This window comes from Corapipo altera, unplaced genomic scaffold (assembly GCF_003945725.1).
Source record: "Corapipo altera isolate COAL_440 unplaced genomic scaffold, ASM394572v1 112, whole genome shotgun sequence".
Lineage (NCBI taxonomy): Eukaryota > Metazoa > Chordata > Aves > Passeriformes > Pipridae > Corapipo > Corapipo altera.
The window spans coordinates 7957505-7980433 of record NW_020884899.1 but is presented as its reverse complement, the minus strand read 5'-3'; the positions used below and the strand labels follow the sequence as shown (position 1 = coordinate 7980433).

Genomic DNA, 22929 nt, shown 5'->3' with positions numbered 1-22929 from the left:
ACTGGCATCCTAATGACTAAAAGTACTTTATGTATTACTAAAAGGTACTTGTGCACATTACCCTGCAGTCTGTGGAGGAAATAAGAATGCTGATATGAATTATAAAAACAATGATAAAGGAGAGGAGCATTAAGAGAGGGAATAGTGGCACTTGAATAGAGACTGGGGAGCTGCACATGAACTGTATGTGCCAACAGGAGCTGCAGTTGTGTTGGAGGACAATAAGCCATTGTACTTTAGCAGCTATTTGAAGAACAGTGAAAAAACACTGTACCTGGTAATTGTTTGTTTCCATTTCCAATTTCAAAATTTTCTACCTAGGTATTGCTGTATATTGTAATTTGAATGTCTTCAGTTCTGGAAAGAAGACTGGGATCTGAAGAGTGTTGTTTATTGCAACTGCAGTAAAGTATATAACAACAAACTGTTTAAAAACAGTTCCTAGCCTTTTTTATTGGATTAATAGTTTTAAAGAACTTTACTTGTTAGTAAAATCAAAGTGTTTGTTACCTTTTATAGTTTATACTTGTTTCATAGTGGAGATTAGTTCTGGATATTTTTAAGATAAAAGTTGGTAGCTTTGGGATAGCAAATGATGACTAATTAGTGGCTATTTAAACACGGATAATTTGAAGGCTAGATCATCTCCCTGAAGTCATAAATTCTAGATGAAAGGGGAGGCTTGCCTCCAATTAAAGCATCAATGCAGATCAAAACACATCTAATTGAAGCAATGTACCAAACCCAGTTACACTGTTTACTGCCTACTGTTAGGTCAGTTATTATTCAGATTAGTTTGTTGCCCACAATTTTTAAAAGCATCTTGTTCACATCTATTATTAATGGATGTTGAAGAACTTTGCCTCTTTACTTTGTGAGTTCATCTGTTGTTTTCTTCAAATGCCTTCTATTTTGAACTAGAGATAAATAGTTGTTATTTGAATATCTCCAGAAAGTGATATTTGAAAAGCCTGAGATTCCAGTATATGGAGTATTTTATCTGTCTACTCTTCTTAAAAGGAACAATCTGGTCTCAGCTCTGTAAACTCCACTTTGTGCCCATTCTTTACACTGAGGCAGAACAATGTCTGAGACATCCTTTTCCATCATACTGGTGGGTAGGCATTGAAGTTTATTGTGACAGACTGAATGGGCTTAACCCAGTACTGACTTAAAACCAGCATCTAAATGTAGTGGCAAAGTGATCCTGCAGTTTAAACAAACAAAAATCTCCTAGGGCATCTTTGTTCACCAGTGGCCTATCTAAAGCTGTTATAGGTAATAGAAACCCAGTGAATTACTACTGCATGCTAGTAAATTGAGGTGTAAGGATTAAATTTAAATGTCAAATACCACCTGTACAGTTCCACTCTGCTTCCACAATTTCAGCTGGCAAATCCATACTTATCCATGCACAATATCCAGAACAATAACCAACGTTCTTTGAGTTGTGGATGTAATGAAATCTGATTTCTGGTGAATTCCTGCCTTCTAGTGAATTCCCAGCTGCTGCAGTAACTCAGTCTTCTCCATCCATGCTTCCTGTGATCTCACCTACCTCTGATGCTGCCTCCAGTTCCTCTTTTTTTTTTTTTGCACCTGTGTAATATTTTTCCCCTTGCATAGAGTATCCACCTCCAGTTGGCAGTCGGGTAACGTCAAAGGAAAAGTGAAATCACGTGCTGTGTGTAGTTCTGAGATTGTTGGCCAGAGGTCAGATGGATGGAGTATAAAATACTACACTTGCAATACAAGTAATACTTCATACAGCCTTTTACTAAAGTGGATGGTAATTTGGGTCCCTTTCCTCTACTTGGATGTTGATTTATACTCAGTCTTTGAGAGCTTTCTAACACTACCAGACCACCTTAAAACTAGTGACTATGTTCAAAAGTTACCAGATGGGACAGGTGGGCGGAGAAGAACATGATTTCCTTTGGAAAACAGTCTTAAAAGGAAAGATGCCAAAGAATGTCCATCATTTAATCATCCAAGGGGAGAGATCCCTTGCACCAGCTTTGTCAGATTAGATTAATCACTTCCTCGGCTTGCAATTCCTTCCCTTTGTTGCCTTGGATGCTTCTTGAAAGCTGACAATACCCAGTTCAGGAAACAGGTTTAGGAGAATGCAAGAAGAAACATCAAAAGTGTGGGCATGAGAGTCTGGCCATGGAGTTGAGTCATCCAGATTGTCTGTCCTTTCTATCCTCTATGTTCTGGGAGATGCTTTTCATCAATTTTTTTTTTCGTTGTTGTCATTTTAATGGCTATAATGTATTTTAAATTTATACTTTTAATGCTAAATAGCTGAAAGTCTTAGATACTTTATTATAGCTGATGAATCATTGGAAAGTTCAAAACAGTTAAGCCCAGGTGCATACCTTGGGGATTATTAGAAATAACATATTTCTGCTGAGTGATTGTAACTTATTGAGGAAGTGTAATCATCTGTGTGGATAGGAAATAAAACCCACAACCCCCATCTTTCAAGCAATGGGTCCATATATTGCTGAATGCTTTAGATTGTTGCAGAGCAGTGGTGTTGGGGGCGTAGTGTCTTGTATGTTATCAACTGTAGCAGAGTGTTAATTAAGAACGATGTAACCTGCAACTCCAATTATTAGTATTGTGTGTTTAGCTGGACAGGAGCAGTGCCTTGTTTTAGTTACTTTGAAAGCTTCCATAAGAATGGTAAGATTAATGTTTTATTTTCACATCTGCTCATGAGACAGTTTAAAAATCCTGAAGTTTAAAATGCAGTAGAATGTAAACAAAAGGGCTTCTACTCATTTACATGTTAGCCAGATTTGCTAACTGATTGCTGTTTGAACCTAATCTACCACCTCCTGCTGCATTAGCTACAACAAACATTACATTTACATACTGATTTCTTATTTTGTTTTAATGTAAATAATCTGTAATTACAGTAAATTTGGACTTCTGTTGACATGAGCTTGTATAAATCTGTAAGTTTAAAATGGAAATGTTAATTACTTTGTGTCATACCTATTTATATAAAAATCAGAGATTTTGGGGGATATCTCCCCATGACTGAGAAAAATCTTGCCTAATGGGAAATACTGAATGTATTTCATAAAAACTCACAAAACTGAAAAGAAACATTTACTGATCATTGATTAAGGATATACTTTTAGTCTCAAAGTTTAAAATATATTATTAAAATTTCAAAGAAAAATGGTATTAGAAAGCAAAGTATTACATCAAAAAGCATTCAGGCAGTCACTTAACAGTAGATAGAACCAGTCTGGTTTATGTGTTTTATATGCCCAAGTCTCTTGCTAGAACTGGTCAGAGCAATGACCGTGCTCAGGTGTGTTTTCTTTTGTCTGTTCTTGAACTTCTCTTTGAGTGTCAACAGAGTACCTTAAATGGAGGATTGGTGCCCAAAAATACAGGTTCCCTGGCCTCCTGTTCTGAAAAGGGAATGTATAATCATTCAGCTGAGGTAAAAAAGTTGTAATGGCATCATACCACCTATCAGCAAATGCTTTTGAAAGCTAGGGTTTACAGTGGGGGGAAAATGGTACCACTAAAGAGTGGCCTACTTTAGTCCTGTTTCTTTTCCCAATAATTCATACTTAGGTTAATAAAATTCTCTTAGCACTGATGGCAACAAAAAAAAAGAAGAAAAAGAGAAAAGAAAATCTGTCTTGACTTTAGTGGGACCTGGGGTTTGGCCCTGACTTTTTTTCCCTTTTCATGCAGATATTTTATTTGGAAGATTGTAGTCAGCTAATAACATTTGTAGGAAAATTAAACAGCTGCACACATGAAGCCAAAATTTTAGAAATGTGCTACATATTCAAAGTCAGTCTTCTCAATACACTTGTATGGACCTAAAAAGAAATAAGGTTCAGTTTACTGTCACTGAGAAGTTTCCTTTACATACTTTTATATTGTAAATTCTATCGTAGCCTTAATGGCCGAAAATACAATTTTGGGGCATGGTATATTTTGGAAGCAGAGTTCTATTGGCACAAATAATTTGGGGTAATCTACATCCTCAGTTGCTGGAGGAAATTAATATGGGAGGGACTGACAGCACTGGCTTTCCAGCTGGGTGTTCAAATCCTACAGAGGAGCCTTGGTACCAACACTGGCACCAACCACCCATGGGATGTGCCATCAGTTCTTCCTCCCTTTCCCTTTCCAAGTCTTACAGCTGTCAGACCCTGTGAGATTTTGATGTAGGAGCTCCAAGGAGTAGATCAGTTGGCCACTGAATGTCTGTGTAAGCAGAAGTAATATTCCTCAATATATTATTTTTCTGTAATAAGAAAGAAGAAGAAAAATTGAACAATTAACCGTGCACTTTATTTGCTAACATTTTCAAACCCAGTTTTTACTCAGTTTTTTGCAGGTTTGGTTTTTTTTTTAGCCAGCTTAATTTTCAGCCTCTTCTTTCCCTCTGCTTATCTATGAAAATGTACTGAGAATTTGCTTGTTAACAAGCTTAGCTTGTGTTGCTTAGAAATCCAGAAGTAGAGGTGTCAAAATTGTTAGTTACTTCAAAAATTAAGGCTTTTAAATTTTAGGCACTTGATTTAAATTAACTCTGTTTGAAGAGTATTTTTTCATTTTCTACATACTTCCCGCTGTCACAAGTGGAAGAACCTTTCCTATGAGCTTTTCATTAGTGTGCTGTATTTTGGAGAGTACTGAAGGGTCTGTATTGTGCATAACTGGAGAGACTGAGGGTTTGATCAGGATGAAAACATGAGTCATGTTATCAGTTAGCATCTACAGATTTTTCAGATGGAGTCAAAATTAGCTATAACAGAGCCTTGTGTGAGTCTGTATGGAATCCAGAGCCTTTCACATATGCTGTGATTAATGTTTTCAGAGCAATTAAATATGTCGTTTGCCTCCAGTATTTGCTGAAAACAAATAAAAAAATCAGAATCTGAAAAAGCACAGCAGGATATTTTAGTTGCTACTGAACATTTGCCAAAAGAAAATACGGTTATGGCAATGTGAAACTTCTTAACAATCCCATTAGAATTACCTTTGAAAATAGGCATACAACTTTGCAGGACTCTTTTTTTAGGCCTTTTCTTACAAGCCTTTGTGACAGGTTCGGAAAATGTCATGTTCAGCATAGATGACTACAGTAGAATTTGTAGTGTCTCTCGTGCACACGATCATACTTAGCATTGACAATGAGTTATATTTATTTTCCGTATTACAAAACTATAAAAGACAAGAAATAGAACTTCATGATTTCATTTTATAGTAAGTGATTAATAAGTTTTCACAGAAGCCAAATAAAGTTTCTGAATGAAGATATTTTTGTAAGGTAACTTTCAGTGAGATGTTCAAGCAAATTGTGCATCTCTTGCTGAAGCATCCGGTGTGTGTTGTATGAGTTCCTTGCCATCAGAGCAGAAAAACTGCAGATCAGTAGTTACAGTAGGAGTTAAAACTAACACATCATGTCTCAGATAATTTAGGAGTCTTTCTTGTCTTCTTGTATTGTAAGATACAGTTATGCTGACCTGCATTCAAAATTTGTCCTTTATTGCTAAGAGGAGTGGCATGTTGGAGTGTCATGGAATAGTGAAGATGTGAAATAAAATACCACAGTCTGTCATTCTTTTAAGTGTATGTGATAAGAAAAAAAAGAAGTGAATAAGCCCAATTTAATTTCATATGCCACTGAACAGGTCAAGTCTATATAAACAGTGTTTAGAAACAATAGCTATGGTACAGTGTTGCTGCAGTTTTGTGGCCTGTGGAAGATTGTACACAGCCATAGTCACCGTGTCTATAACTTAAGTCCTGCCTTCTATTTTGAAAAACAGATAGCTGCATAATTTTGTACCTAATTAAGCAAACAGGATGCCTTTTGTAACATCCAGAGGTTTTATTTGCCTGGAGAATGACAAAACCCCCCAAGTTTGTGACAACATGAACATATAGTTGACCTGTTTAAACTGCATCTTAAGATTTTTTTTTTTTTTTTTTCTAAATGTTCGGCACCCACACAAGAAATTTTCCTGTGTTACTTTTCCAGTTCTAATTAGCTGGGTTTATGTGCTTTGAATGAAACTAGGTGGAAGAATTTCCATTTGGTTTCTGCCTCAGGTAACCTTAGGGAAGTGAGAGCGTGCTTTGCCTTGTTCCACTTACCATCAGTTCTTAATGTGCATCATAGCTTGATATTTTGTCTGGTCATCAATATACTGACAAGCCTGGTATTAATGGCATTATGAGTGCTAAATACACCCAATGTTTGTGAAGATAATGTGACTCTCTCGATTTTGAGAATACTTAACATTAGAACAGCTTTAAAGGCTGCAGTCGCCTTATTAAGGAAGGAGTTCAGGAATGGCCTTTGGTCATTCTCAGCATGCTTCCTTGCATTTAAGAGTGAAAAGAGAGATGATAATGTTGTGCCTGGACTTGTTCATGTAGAGTTTAGGGTACCCTGGGGTTTTTGCATCTAACTGTAAAACAAGCTATAACATGCTTATCCCTGATTTTCTTGTTTTTCTTTCAACCATTTCAGGGCCCTGCAGGAGTCATTAAATCAAAACTTCATGCTGATTGTCACCCATCGAGAAGTCCAGCGGGAGTACAACCTCAACTTCTCAGGAAGCAGTACCATTCAGGAGGTGAGTGCTGTTCCACAGCTGAAGAATAAATGTAGCTCATTATAGTTAATGCCAGCTCTGTTAAAAGGGGTTTGCATGGTCTTGATGGATATTCCTTCATTTTATTAGTCTTTTTTTTTTTTTAATCAACTGGATCATCAAGATTGCTGTAATTTGATTAAAGAACTTGGTCAGCAAAAAGGTTTTCTATTAAACTGTGCAGAAAGGATGTTTCTTTTTACAGCATAGTAGCAAAATACGTGAACAGTATTTATTGAGTTGTCCAAATTACATTTTATCTTTAAGCCTCTTGAAGCTCCCTCTATCTTGTCTCCTTTTAACCAGCTCCATCTCCATTTTATAGGCACCTCAACTGGTTACTGTTGGAGAGCTGTAATTCTTGCTGGCTTGGGAGCCAAATGGTTTTGTGTATAATGGATGTTGCTGCCATTCTGTGGAATGGCCAGCAAGGGGTGATATTGGAGAGAACTTCATCAGAATTAAGTCCTATAGGAAAATATATCTCTAATATGACTCTGGACTCTCTGCATTTAGAACAAGCAGACCCTTGCATATTTTTAAAACTCCTTTCCAGAACAAAGGTTGTTTAGTGCTCCCTGCTCTGTCTAATTCCAGATGTTTTGGATGTTATTTTCCACATAACCCACTGCTTTCTGGAAATACGACAAACAACCTAGAAATATGAATCTTCAGAATTCACATTACAAAACATTAAGATTAAATGTTTGCTTTTCAAATTAAATGTATGTTTGCTATTATTGGTCTGACACTTCTCTCAGTCTTTTAGGGTTGAACAGATTTTATTGAAGTTTTTCACATCACATGCTGACATTGTAGACAGAATTAATTTCTGTAATGTTAGCTATGGGAGCAGTATCTCGTGCAACACTAAAAAATGGTAATTAACTCTTTTCATTGTGAATACTGTTATTTTTAAGATCTAAATTGTGATCTTTCTCCTGCTTAAAGCCTGTTTTCTACTTTTTATTTTTAAACCTATTATAGTAATTTCTGTTTGGGATTTTTGTGGTGATACAAATAAACCTGTTTGCATCAGTTTGATTTTTGAGGGGCTAAGCTCTGACTCTTTACAATTAAACAGAATTGGAATGTTTATGGAAATAAATGATCAAAACACGTGGTTTGAATTTTAAAATGGTGAGATTCTAAAAGAAAATACATACATACATATTTCAGTTTGATTTTTATCTGTGCTATATTGATTACTTCTTTGCTGGTGGGTCTTACCTGGCTTAAAGGAACCAGAAAGCTGTGACAGGGGAATCTCAGCTGCCTTTGCATGCACTGAAGTTCTTGTTTGTTGGGAATGGCAGGTTACAGTTAACACGGAACCTGTCAACGTAATTTAAAAGTCAGTTGTGATTTTCCCCACTAAACAACCAAAATAAGAAACCCTCAGCACCCCATCACCATCATGAACAGGAAACCTTTCTCTGCCTTTCTTGTATCTTAAGTGTCACATCCAGTAGAGTGTGTAAAGTTAAGAAGACCGTTTCAGAGGCTAAAATGAAAAGAGCTTTCTGGCCCTTCTTGTGCAGCTGATGCTGAACAGGTGAATGTTCCTGTCTGTGCAAAGTCTCCTGGAAATCCCTGGGGATTTGGCTGAGGTAAAAGGGTTGCAGAACATTTGTCTAATTATACAAAACAAGCACCGTTTTGTATGTTACCTCCCTAATGGCTTCTTAATTTATTTTTTTTTTCTTTTAGCATAGAGTGATCATTTTAACAAATGATTGATGAATCAATCTAGTTAGCCTTGTGATTTGGAGGAATCAGTGATATCTTTCCTTCTCTCCTTTGTCTCCATCCTCTCCAGGGACTGTTAGATTTTTTTTTTTTCTTCACTCTTGTTCGCACTTTAACAAATTGATAGTTTACTTTCCTTCTGGTGTATTTTTGTAATGGTGGAGAAGCTCAGTATGAGATGCAGTTGCCAACCACAAGAGGGCAGGAAGGACTATTCAATTATTCCCTGAAAATGCCGCTCAGTGTTTTCAAATTAGCTTCTGGTATATTAACAAAAAGGAGTATAATGGCCAAGTTATTGTTTGATTTACAGATAATTGGCATATTGCAGGGAGGAGACTTAATTTCACCCTTTTAAATTAAACACGGAGATTTAAAAAGACATAAAATATTCATTAATGTTCAGTGATTATAAAGCAGTGGCATATATTTATTCTACCTTTATTACTGTTTCGATGGGAAAATACTGCAAATATTTCAGAAATCGACTTGGCCATACTGACAAGTTGAAATGTTTAAGCAGTGTTAATGCAATCTACTCACACGCTATATCCTATGCAGAAAGATTCAAAATGACTACATCAATTATTAAAAGAAGTATTTAAAATTCTATCAATGTTCTACTTCTTGCCACAGTTGGGTGCAACTGTCTCTCCAGCAATAGTTGTTCAGTTTGTTGTTATTATTAATACTGGGCATTTTAAGGAATATGTATTTTTTCCAAGTGTCTCAAAAAAACCCCAAACTCACACCAAAAACTCAACCCCACCACCCTTTCAAAACCTCTTAAATATTTTGCAGTGGATTAAAAGCAAAATCCAGTGAGCTCTCAGCTGTGCTTTCCTAAACTACAATTTCTTCAGTTCTCTGCTGTCTTTTTTTTATTGTTTAGAATACATGTTTAATAGTAAATGATATTTGGATGATTTTTTTTTTTCAGAGAAATTGTGGTGTTTGGTGGGGAAACAATGTGACAAAAATTTCTCTGAGAGAAGCCTGGAGCTGTAGTGCTCATGTCTGCTTCTATGATTTCTTGCATATTAATTTAATGATTGGATTTTTGGATGGTACTTGAAATTGCCTTTTTTTTTTTTTTTTTACCATGCTTTATCTAAATTTATAACTGTTTACATATTAATTTTTAATTTCTCAGCTTAAAAATATAAGTTGCATTCAGTTATATTGTGGGATTATGAGTTTATACAGAATCTTCAGAAATGAAATAAAAAAATAAAACAATGTGTAAAAAATTCTGGATATTCAATTTTTAATTTTTTTTTTTTTTTTAGTTGAACAGAGTAGTAGTTAACTTGGAAATCTGATAATAACTTGGTGGTCTAAATTGCAAATTAATCTGTGTCACAGGTTTCTGACATCTGTTTGCAGTATTAAATTAATTCTGTGCAGATACTGTTCTGGGAAATATCATAGTTACTTTTTTCCATGATCTGCATTTTAAAGTGGAATTAGTAGGTTTTATGCCAGTTTGGAGACTGTAAATGAATACATTTCCAGTGTATTAGATGGTTAAATAAGAATAAGTCTAACAAATTAAACTCCTAATACAAGACTAAAAGGAGTTTTCTGCCTAAGACTTGCTCTTTATTCTGCTAAGATAATTTGTAGAGGCTGTCTGTAATTGGAGAGAATTTTTAAGTTTAGGTTTGAGAAGCTGTGTGCTAAATTATTACAAGGCATTGCCACAATCAGGATAACTTATTTTCTGGGTATTCTTACCAATTTATTCTCATTTAGAAATGAACATTTCTACTACTTTTCATTTTTGCACATTGTAGTTTTATTATTTGACAGAAACGAAGGGCAGCCCTTTTCAGAGGGGACAATATTTAAATGTTTCATGGAAAGCAAGTCTGTGTTCTGATCCTGGAGCAGACAAACTAATTTGCGAAAAACTTACTGGATTTGAGTTCTTGTCACAATACCATGCTCTCTGCTTTTTGTTTAAGTCCCTGCCATAGGGAAAAAAAGCAAACATTTTTAACAAACTGGATAGCTCCAGTTAGTTATAAACAAGGAGTTTGAAATTGTCTGTTTTATTTTTGATACAGACTTGGAAGCCTTTTTGTGATTCCCGCGTGCAGGATTACAGAAACGTCCAGTGTACACAAGCTGTGGCTGCTAAAGGGTGGACGAGTTAAATATGCAGAATCCTCAGTCCTCTCATAGATTGGGGATTTTATTTTGTAACTGCTGGAAATTCCGGTTGAGAATACTGTGTAAAGCACCAACTGGGCACTATAATTCTCAATAAAACATAAAATTGTGCAAACAGTGCAAAGAAGATGGGTCCTTAAGTACTGGCTGTCTCTGCATAGCTGCCTCTGCTCTTTATTCCGTTCCTTTAGCCAATAATCTAAACGGGGGCTGCCTGCTCAGCATCCCTGTCACCTGTGCTAGGTAATATATTTGTTCTCTGTTCCCTACAGACTTAACTGGCTAAGGTGGAATATGAAAAGCAATGTATCCAATAGCACTCCAGGCAGGAGGAGGAACTATTTGTGCATACAACTGCTTGGGCTGAGATAAACTGTAAATTCTGTGTTGACAGACCCTAATGACAATTTGAAGTCCTTTGTGATGAAATTTTTTTAAAACTTTTTTGATAAGTGGACGAATGTTAAACAAGGTGCAAACCCACTGTTTATGAACATGCAGGCAGAAATCTGATTTAAAAGACCTAAATGAATGTAATATATAAATACAGATAAGCAGATGAATTACCTGCAGCATGCAGAAAAATAATCCAGCTGAAGGTCTTGTGCCTTTTTCAGATCTGCTTTTTGATATCTGAACAAAATTTTTTCAGACCAGTTGTTGTTGAGTGAGATCATTCAAAGTAAAGGTCAGATACTGACATGAGGACATGAAATGTATGTGTAAATAATGTTAGTCTTTTAAATGTAACTAAGTGATTAAAGTAACATACATTTGCCAGAATATAGACAGATCCAAGTACATACATTGCCGGTTTCAGAAACAGTTGTTTTATATTTTGACATTTTTTACTTACTTTAAAATTGTTGAAAACTATTCTTTTTGTAATAAAAATCAGTAACTAACACTTTTTGGTATTTAATAGGAGGTGCACAAACATTCTATTGTTCAAATATTCTTGGTATCAGAGAAGCTGGTAAAATACATTGCTGTACTGATTGTACACAAGAGCAGTATAATGTTTTTGTGAAATTTGAACATTTTGTTTCCTTTTTAAAGAAATCCGTCATGTTAAAATTGTATTCAATTTATAACAAGTCAGAACAACAGTATACATAATTTAAACATCTATCACTGTGATAGCCTCGGTGTTCTACAGTGATAAATGAGTACCAGCTAGCAAGCCAGGCTTTGACTTTTTGAACAAGGAGAGAAAAATCTTATCTTTAAAAAGCTAAATCAACTTCTTGATTTGTTTTTTTGCCTTTCTGTTATAGAAAACCAGCACATTGCTAAAGTAAAGTGTATTTGCTGAAAGAAATCCTTAATAAACTTTATGTAAGTGGTCATGTGTTGGAAATTATATGAAAAGGAAGTTCCTTGGGAAATGAAGAGAAAATACCTTTTATCTACCTGTTCAAAAGTGATAGCTTTATTAGGCTCTTAAAATATCATAATACCTGTAGAGATCTGTTTCGAAGACAGGCATAAAACTATTATTCTTTTTCTCTTTATGCAACAGAAACAGCAATAAGAGATAAAGAAAGGGCACTGCTTCTCACTTAATTATGAAACTTAATATATTCCTGACAGAATATGTTTCATAACCTGTAATTTGGTTTTGGTGGGTTTGGACGTGCATATCATTAAAGAAACGATCTTCAGTTATCAAAAACTAGTAAACATGGACATTTTTATATGCAAGAAAAGGCAGAGAGTAAATAATTGCACTGGTGACCAATACTGTAATAATCCTGTTTTACAATATGCACTTGACAGGTTGTAATAGTGCTAATTGAAGAGACTAATTCACACTTGCTTCATTCTATTCAAAGGCAAAATCAGCAGCTTGTTTTGCTTTTGACCAGATGGTCCTGATGAACACCTACTGTGCACTTTAAGTGCTTTACTAGAATTACAAAGGCTGGGGGCTGCATCCGACTCAAAATGATTTGAGAAGAGAAAAAAACCTCACTGCTCAATGGATTTGGTGCAACTAAATTAATTCTAGTGGACCCATTACACATTGAGCCCCCTTTTCAAAGTGCTGAGCCTCCTCGTTTGTTCTGTAGCAATGAGAAAGTGAAAGGCAGATTACTGCAAACAGAAATAAAAAAAAAGTGCTGTGAAAAGGAGAAAAGAGGCCTTGAAGCCTTTTCATATCATTTGGGTTTTTCAAGTGCGTTATTTTTGGGGAGGGTGGATGTATGAAAAGCCAATTGGAGTTTTTTTTGTTTTAAAGTGCGCTATTTAAGTACTGTGAATATAAAAGCAAGAGCAACAGTTGACTGAGTTTACTGTGGTAAAGCTTTGTGTCCAAGGATGAATCAAATTCATTATAGTCAATGCTTTGTATTTTCATATGAATGTAGGGTTAGTTTCACAAGACTGTGTCTGTTTAGGATAATTATAATTTAATATTTTCCTTTCATAAAGTTATCACTGTAGTTTATCTAAAATTTGCTGAAAGCAGGGTTTTTTCCTTGAATAAATTTAGAAGCACTCGGAGTTTAAAACTCCAAAGGAAGCTGTTTGATTTGCAAGGGAAGGCGAGGCAGGTTCCAATAGCATCGAAGCATAGATTATTATAACTAATTAGAAGTCACACATCTGTTAGCTTTCAGTTTGTCAGCTTGTAGTTTAGTGTGTATGTTTATATCTCTCTTCTTCCTTTCTCTCCTTCTCTGTCTCTTTATACCCTGTCCGTAAGTGTTGTTGGATTGGAGAGAAACTCTCAAAAGGATAAGGATCAATTTATTTGAATTTGAAAATAATGAGGAGTCATTGTTATAATTTTGGTTATGGGTTCGGCTCTGTAAATGCTCAGTCATGTGAGTTGTCCTTATTTTAGAAGTAATCATGTTGAATTGAATGGCTTTGCTCATGTAATTTAAGGATGCTAAGGATTTTGGGGATCAAGACCTAATTTAAAACCCTGAATTTTTTAAAAACTGCAATTAAAACCATCGCTTGCAATTCTGATTTTGAATATTTGCTGTGTTTTACTTTCGAGGTGGTGAATTTTTATGCAAGGCTTCTATCATAATGCTAGCTATTAAAAAGGTGTTAGCATGAAATGACAAGAAAACCTAAGCAGCTTTATGAACATATTAAACAGCTATGTCCCTAGTTCCTGTGCTATTTAAGGTGGGAAAGCAGTACTCTGTAGCTAAATAGCATAGCGCTGTTATCTGTGTAAATTATATTTAGTTGAATAACAAATGAAAAATTAAAGTTAGCATTTTTTTTTTGCAATTAAAAAAAATTAATTTACAGCTTGTAAATTAAAGTGGTTTAGAACATGGTTTAACCTTTCTATCCTGTGTTAACTATAATATGATCACTTCTATTATTCCATGATATACACTTATATTAAAAAAAACACAATCGTTGAATTGCTGATTTGTTTTCAAACAATGAAATTTGTATTTGTGCAAATTATAGTAGGCACAGTGTTCTCTCATGTTTTCTCATCAAACAACCCAATTATACTTATAAATAGTGAGGTGCTAATGAACTGTTGTTCTGGAAAAGTTGATTTTTTTTTTTTTTTTTAACTTGAGTAAGAAAGGAAACACTTCACAATTTTAGAGTGTTTGCTTGGTGAGAAAATATTTGAAAATATTGTACTTATGTAAATCATGTTGGTGCTATCACTTTTAAATACACAACAGAAGCTAATCTAAAATCCCCATCAGTTCATATGGAGCCTAACTAGATTCTTGACATTGTAAATTGCTCACTTAATTGGGATCTGAGGATCTCAATGTGTATTCACTGAGTTACAGAAGTTGTTTCCTAAGAGTTTATATTTCGGTTTGAAGTTTATCACTGCATTCACTTATTAGAAAGAGGTAATTTTTTGGATAGTTGTGGTGATTAGGATATTTAATGTAGTAGTTGTGGAGTTACAACACCAAAATGGTACCTTGAAGCAGCAGTGCAGTGATAGTGCTGCACTGGATTGCTTTGTAATTACTATGCAAAGAAAACACTCAGTTGCTGTTTCAGCTGTGAATTAATAATGTTTGTCTCTGTCCCGTCCATAACATCTTAGTGACTCAGAGCACTGTCTCTGTAGTAAACCTGTTTCTTAGGGTTTTTTCAGTTATATTCCCATATCTGTGTAAAACATGAACTTGAAAAGTTATTCTTTTGTTTTTGTACCAAGGATTGTGGGCGTAAATTGGAGAGCCTTGCACTCATTTAAAGGATAAAATGGCCTCATAATCACCCTCAAGAAATCCCTGTTACTGTTTTTAAAAAGGGTTATAGCAGCTCTCAGCAAATATTTGCAATAAGTGGCAAAATTTATGCCTTGCTTTGTGATAGTTGCGTGACCAGACAGTGGGGTATAGGATTGTTTTAAGGTTTTTACAGCTGCAGGGAAAAAGCATCTGTTCCTAGAAAAGCCTTCATTGTTTAATTTTGACACTGACTTTTCCATGCTGCTTGTACCAGTCTCTGGATTAGGTGCCACTAAGATAAAATTTGTTTTAAGTTGCTCTCAAATACAGCTGTCACTATACACAGCCTTGTAGCTTAGGCAAAGGAGACATAATCAAAACAAGCATTTTTGTACAAGGTCATTTGTTAGACTGGGAAACCCAGAACAGGAATTTTGATTGTATTGTATCTTGTGAGTAACTCAGCTATTAGATTTTGTGTTTGTTTAATAATTCTGGTGATGACTAACATATATGACTCCCTCAGAAACAATGGAAGAAAGGGACTTTTTTTAGCTGCACTGCTTTTCTTTACGTATAATTTATATTAAATTTATTTTGGTTGAGCAGTTACTTTGGTATTCAGTTCCATACACTCCATGTATGTGTGTTTCTTTCTCTATATCTCTACAGTGAAATGGAATGATTTACAAAAATTAGGGAAAATTGACATTTTTGAAAGGGCTTCCATTTTTTTCCTTCAAAGTTTCCAGTGAATTAAAAATGAAAGAGCACTTCATTTTATGTATCCCAGAGTTGTGTTAATTTCTACCCAGCTGGTCTAAACTGATTGATACAAAGCCAAATTTGTGACCGCCTGCATTACAAAGTCTGCAATTTGCTAATGAATTATGATAATAATCTTTCATCACACATGAAAGATTTAGACAAACAATTTACTAACTATATAGTTTGATCACAATTTTTGGGTTTGTACCAAGCCTCAAATCTACTTTATTTTGCCCTGCCTAGATTAGCAGACCAAAGTGAACCTACTCTTACCTTGTTTTGAAAGCAGTAATGCTGGAAGTTAAATGGGGATGATGGCAGACAGCAGAGAAGATTCAGGCTTGTGGTGTAGATATCCATATTTAATGTATATACAAATAAAATCACCCAATGTTCAACTGGAGGAGCATCACAGAAGGCATTGCACAAGAAGTTGTTAGAGACTGCATCTGCTGTTGTGGGGACACAGAAGTAAATGAAAACAGGCCACAGTTGTTTTTCAAGTTAGACCTCCTCTGGGTATGATGGAGGGAAACTAATTAAAACATAGCTAGATAAAGCCGTAGGAGCAAACTGGGCTTAAAAGGAATGGAAAGGAAAACCAAATCCTCCAGAAGAGGAGCAATTGCCATAAGATCCTGTCAACTTTAGTGAAGTTTGTGGTTACCTCTATGTCATGTCAGCAAAGAGTTGATCTTGAACATTCTAAGGACCTTCTGAGGACGATGTTCACAGTAGGACATGAGCACAGTATAAGCGAATATCTTCCTATATGAAATGTGCTCATTTTTGGTCATCTCAGACAGCAGATCATCTACCTTCTGACCAGAGTTTACTTCCCAATTCTGCAGAACTTGCTTCTGTACACAGTAAAAAGGAGAGGAGCTCTGTATTCAGTGCCCTCTGATTTTTCTTCTGTTTTGCACATAGCCTTGATCATTTTCTTGCTCCTCTTGAGCCCAGTAGAATGGGTTTAAGTAGACAACATTATGATGTCTGCCCTAGAAAAACCATCAACCAACCAAGAAAACCCACAAGACCTAACACATGTCCAGTGTTGTCATTGTTACTTGGATGAAACTGTTGACTTCAGTGGTTTCTGGCTTTATGTGCCAGACCATGTGGTACCCAAACCAGCTGGTTTCTAACCCCAAAACCACATATGTATTGCTGCCCCAAACAAAACCACATTGAGATTTCTGTGGCTTCTGTTATGTAAAGTATTGTTTGACTGGTAAAAAGATAAATAAAGAAACTGTGAGTAAAGGCAAGAAAGTAGGACAATGAGCAGCATCAAGAAAATGCCATCCAGAGCAGGGACTGGTAATCTGGCTCTGTGGAAAGGTTAGGAAGGGAGCTTGGAGTAGGTGCTGACTGAAAAGGGGGTTGAACTATGAACAAAGATGTTTTGTTGAGGTTTTTTTATTATGTTGTTTGTTCTTACCATATTTTGGGAACTAGAACTTAATGAATTACCAGGACTGTATTCATTAATTACTTCTTCCTGCGTCCGGTTAAAAAGAAAAAGTCTTAAGTTTGGTTAGAAGGGGATATTTTTTTCATCAATCTTTGTGGATAATAAAAAGGGCAGAACAGTGCTGTAAAGATTAAATCTATTTTAATTCATTGAGTTTTCGAGTAAAAAGGTATTAATAGAAAACCTGGACTTGTTTTCCTTTTTTTCCCCCTGCATTACCTACAGAATCTCTTATAGACTGTGCTGTATGCAGCATAGAACAGTGCTAATATTGATTCTTTGGGGTTGATACTTTTGGAACTATGAGAATTTAGTACAACAGTGAAAATTTTTGAGACATTATTCTTTTGTAGTTATTACTTTGGAATGGGGAAGGGGGTGTGAACAGCAAAGATTTGGTGTACCAAAGACTTTAGCTCTGGCCACTCTTCTTTGTCCCTAGGAAGGTGATTATATCTAGTAGCTGTTACCTGGTACATCTAATAACTGCTAGCTCTCTTGGATGTGATGATGTTACTGCAACTTGGAAGTATAGAATAGGTGAAGACCTTCAGAATATTGGAAACAGACAACCAATAAAAGGAAGAAAGGGAAAGAGGAGTACAAAGAACAAGGGTTTTTTTACTATTTTTCTGCAATTTGTATGTAAGGAAGAGAGATCTTCTTCCTACAAATACGTACTTCTAAAATGGCAGTAAGTCTATCTATCTGGTGTCACATGGCAGAGCTGTACATACTTCACTCCAACCCCAACAACCCAAGACCTGACTTAATTTCAGTCATTTTGCTCACAGCATTAGGGCAAAATTCAGCACCCCAAATATCTCCGCGGTTTCTTCCAGGAGAAACAGAAAAGTTTTATATTGTTCTCAAATTTAGTTCACTCATTTGTGATGACAGGCTACCTTTTATTGAACTCAGCAACTCTATCCCAGCAACTCTTACTTTTGTTGTATCCTATTATCAATTTCTCTGTAACTGTAAGCTGAATTTCAGTTCAACATCTCCCCTCTGTGTCTTGTATAAACTTCTGTTTACACTTATCCACAAAAAGGTCATCTTTTACAACAAGAAGGACTTATTCCTGAATAATTCAAAAGTGGGGAGTGTAAGAAGTGCTTGGATTATTCTGGGGAGGGTTTTGTGTGTTGACAGTTTCACCTATAACTAAGTCTCTGTCACCCACTCTGCTTAAAAGGTCTTGGCTCTTTTTTATTCTCTACATTGACATTGGGCTGGCAGAGAAAAGACTAGGCTGCAGCTGGGAACTCTGACCATGGAGCGACCTAGGCCGGGACTAAAGCAAACAAAATGGAGAAGCTCTGACCTTCACAAAAAGCAGCAGTAGAACAGTGGAAGAGGACACTTTTTCTGTAGTACAAAACAATAAAGTGAAACTTCTCACTCTGATACAAAAGGTAAACTGCCAAGTCAGGCAGGTGCGATTAATTTTTCAGGGATTCGGTCCTATGAGGCCTTTGAAAAATATGGAGGTTCTCTAGAGCATTCTGTGAGGTTTGCATGAGATTAAAGTTTCTTTTTTGATTGAACTAAGACTGGTAGACTGAGATGAAACTTGAACTGCCATGGAGATGTTTTTACTCTCCTCCTTAAATCTTGCCATAAACCACCAAGTTGCAGTTCACAGCTGTGGCTCCAGTATCACACAGGTCAGTGCAATAAGAGGTCTGCAGAGAAAACCAGTTGGTGACAAGGATGTAACATCTATGCTGTTTATCTTTCTGGCATTCTAACAGTGACCATTTCTAGCTGGTCCTGTGGACTGAGTGTTTCGTATCAATTGAATTTTCAAGATTCAGCATTTTCTATTTTAGTTTGCTCCTAATGGTATTTGGTTTGTCTGCTCTGAGGCTGCTCCATCCTGAAAGCTGATGTACAGTAAGTTGGAGAAGTGGGAGGCTTAAGATCAGGAGCATGTGTTTGAAGTGAAATGCAATTCCGTTTTGCAAGGACTAGATCTCCATCAGTACTTTGGTGCCAACCAGTATTTTCAAATCTTACTCCATTGGGAAACCTCCACTGTAGCAGAAACACTGTAATATTTTAATAATTCTGTGAACAGAGGTGGTAAAATTCTTCTTGAATGGGAACAAATAAATGAAAGATTAAGTGAAAAGTGCACCTCTTGTGTGTTTTCAACTCACTGCAGAGTAGTCATGCAAAGAATCACCGTGAACAGTAAAACAAGCCTCTTGAATGCCCAAAAAGGAACAATTTTTCCCTTAGAGGAGTATGTTGGCATGATGTTTCTTTCATTTTTTTTTTAACTGAGAACAATTTGAAGTAAGGAACAATAAAACTTGGAGATTAATTGTTTCTTCTGAAACATAAGTGCAAAGTGTTTGAACCAGAGGATAATTTTAGCACACAGTCTGAAATAAGCATCTGTTGTCTCAAGACACTGGTATCAGAAGAGAACTGAAAATCCAATTTAGGTTCTTGTTTTGTGTCTTTTGCCTTGTGTCAGTTTTTAGTTCAGATCTGGGATCCTTCAGATTTGACTTACAGAATCTGAAGGTCAACTATCTATTTTTTCCTCTGTAGGTAATTTTGCTTGTTTAGTAAACAGTGTCTTTTTATCTCTTTTTTTCTTTTCATCTTCTTTTTAAGATTTTTTTTTCTTCTGTTTCTTTAATTTTCTCTTAGTCCACACACATCTTCTTTTACAATACTTTCTCATTTCTGCTTTTATCTTCTGGTTTATTGACTCTTGCATGGTCTAATGAAATTTTTTAAAAGAAGTTCTTCATTGCTGCTTGTTTAAATGAAATATCATGATCTGGCCTAACTTTTCTAAATACTGTTTTCTCTTTATAATACAATACAGAAAAACATACTGTAAATCAGAAACTTTTAAAGTATTGCACTATTTTTTGCAATGTAGAGTGCTTAAGTATGTTGAATTATACTTGTAAACTGTTCAAGTGTGTCAGTACAATGCTTGCACGTTAGCATTTCAAGGACTGAATTTTTACTGATTATTATATGAATATCAGTCTTTTTCTATAAACTAAATCATTATTGCTGATGTTAACTTTGATAGCTAAAAAAATATTACACCTTGCTAGGATTTAGAAAGGAGGCATTTTTTACACTTTTGATGTGTTTTTGTTGGTGTATGTTTTATACACTGAATTTGCATAACTATGAGTACCCTTGTGGTTCAGAGGAGGAACTATTAGTATGGATCTGTAAAACAATTGTTTTATTCATTTATTCTCAAGGAAAAAACAGACAGAATAGCTGAATATGTAAATGAGCAGTTTGTGATGCTATAACTTGTCAAATAACCATTGATGCAGTATAGCTGAGCAAACTGTTTCAGTGTGTGCATATACAGTAGGTATTTCTCTCCAAATTAATATTTGCATTTGAAGTATGTGTGTAGTGCAAATACATGAGAAGTATATAACAATTAATAATATTTTGAGTTTGATGTTTACATATTATGTGCTCTGCATTTTAATTTTGAATGTTATCTGCTTCTTTAATAATTTTGAACTAGTGTTCCAAATATATTGATTTAAAGGTATTTATTGCCTAATTATTAAGGTTTGATAGGCATTAACATCCTTGAACCCGTTTGAGTGTGGTCAGTCATTAGTTGGCACTTTTTGTGGTTGCCATTTTGTTCTTCAAGGTCTCAGACTGTTTTAGAACCCCTTTAGTATCACCTTTAGTAATGTTCTTGAGTTGTAGTAATGAGGAAAACGTACAGAATAGGGCACCACTTTAATAGGACATTACAGCTTGGAACTGCTGTGTGCAAAGCCACAGCTTTTAAATAAAGGTGTACTTCTAATCTGATTTAGTTAAACCAACATGAGCTGATGGGTGAACATTTGTATTTATCTTAAGGAAAGCTTGTTCTACTTTAACATAAACAGGGGAGTAATTAGATGAAGTTAAAGCAAAGTAAACCTTGTCCTCGGTGAGGTAAAAAGTATAATTTCAACCTGTATCACTTAATTTATGACGAATAAATTGTAGTAAACCCCTTGTGTTTACATGCAAAAAAACCTGGTTCCATCTTGATTATACAAGGAAGTAGAAACTACAGGCTGTACTAAAATCAGCTGTGCCACTTGTAAAGCAATAAAGTAACACCAAGTTACACCAAGTGTACCTGGAACATGTACTAAACCATGTAAACATGTCCTTCTGTCAGTGCTTCTGCCATCACAGTCTAGTGGGCTTAATGTTTTCCATCTGAAGTGGCTCGTGTTCAAGTGTATAAATAAGGACTTTGATTTGAGGACCTTTCACAGTCTCTCTTGATTTCACGTAGCACATTATTATCTTTATTATGATAATGAATAAATTTTTAAAAAGTGACATGTTCTTCAAGGTTTTAGTGTCTTCTCCTGGATTTCTTTCCATGATGACTTTCTTCTTCAGCCAGAATGAGTCCTTTGAGTTTGGATGGTTCCATCGACAAAAACATTGCTTCTCAGACTTTTTAAAAGCTCTTTCTTAATTCCTTGCATTAGTTTATTCTCCAGTTTGTGAATTGTGGCCAGCTTACTGTAATGCAGTTGGAATAAGGAAAAAAAGTCAGTTTTGCACTCTGTTCTTTGACTGTTTGGCAAATCAAGTGTAGTATTAGAAATTGCTAGAAAGTAATACAGTAATACGTTAGAAATTACTAGAAAGCTTAGTGTCCATATTCATCATAAACAAAAATATACTTACAGTGTTAATTTTTGTAAGCATGCTGTCTGTGTTCTACCACTGTTAAAATGATGACTTGTTGGGGTTTTTTTCAGTTCTTTCTCCAGTTTAGTGATAAATGTCACTGTTGTAGAATAGACGTGAAAAATATTCTACCATATCATGAGGTTCATGGTATTTTGGAGGAATTCAGTGTTGCAGCAGTCCTTGTGTGCTCTTAGGGAATGGTGTGAGAGATTTGGAGCAGTGTTTATACAGAACAAACTTAGCTGTATTCCCAAAATGCACCTTTTCTGGTTAGTTTATAAAAAATAGAGACCTTGGAGCATCATAAGTGTAAGGCCAATTCTGCCTTCCTGTCTGTTTGCACAAATAAGATGGAGCTCCCACAAAACTGTTGTGTTCTGAGAGTTGTGTCCTGGTCTCCTCACAGACGTGTTCTCAGAGGTTGAGGGTGGGAGAGGGAGGAGGAGAGGGATGAGTTATTCTCAGCAACCATTGCTCTTAGGCTTCTCTTTTGGATCCTAGCTGGGAGTCAGTGTCATTTTGTAGCTGTGTTTAACTCCCTGCTCCCCTTTTTCTCCCCGTGTACAGCTTTCAAGGCAGCCCTGGGGTTGGTGGCAGCCTGGCTTCTCCAGGAGCTGAGCCACCACTTGGAAAGGGAGCCTGGGAAGCAGTGCAGAAGCAGGAGCCAGGCAGACCTGTCAATGGCTTTTTTTCTCCCTCGGAGTGTTAATTGTGGTCAGAAGAGTTAAGTGTTTCTGTAAAATTAACATCTTGGTATTATGTATTTATTTTCCACCATGTAGCTTGGATGTCACATTTACCCAGCAGACAAGTCAAAACAAGAACATTTTTTCTAACTGCTGCTACAGCAAGTCTCAGCCTGGGATCTCAGAAAATCACAGTGTACCTTCTGGTTAGCAGCTAATAGGAAACAATAAAGATTTAGGGTTCAGAATTTAATTGGCACTGATGTTGATGCAGGAAGAACAAACCACACACGGTTTACTCTTGTGAAGCTTTATTGATTCCTTTTTAAAAGGAAAGCTCTGATGAAAGTAAAAGGAGGCGTTTAATTTGCAAGTATTTCTACACAGTTTTTATTCTGAAATGTGCTTTTCTGTCCTTCTCTATCCCTGCACAGTAAAAATGCCTTAAGATCTTCTAAATCAGAGACAGCTACTGAAAAACAAAAGTGTAAGGTTGTAATTTCTACTGTTCATCT

General features: G+C 35.8%; 1 protein-coding gene across 1 annotated transcript in view; it reads left to right on the top strand.

Annotated features, from left to right (window-relative positions):
- The window catches only part of FAF1 (Fas associated factor 1), a 156717-nt gene that overhangs the window by 41547 nt on the left and 92241 nt on the right, over positions 1–22929 (top strand). Inside the window, exon 7 of the mRNA XM_027649046.1 lies at positions 6530–6635. Coding sequence (XP_027504847.1) covers positions 6530–6635 — 106 coding nt within the window. The remainder of the gene's footprint in view (positions 1–6529; positions 6636–22929) is intronic.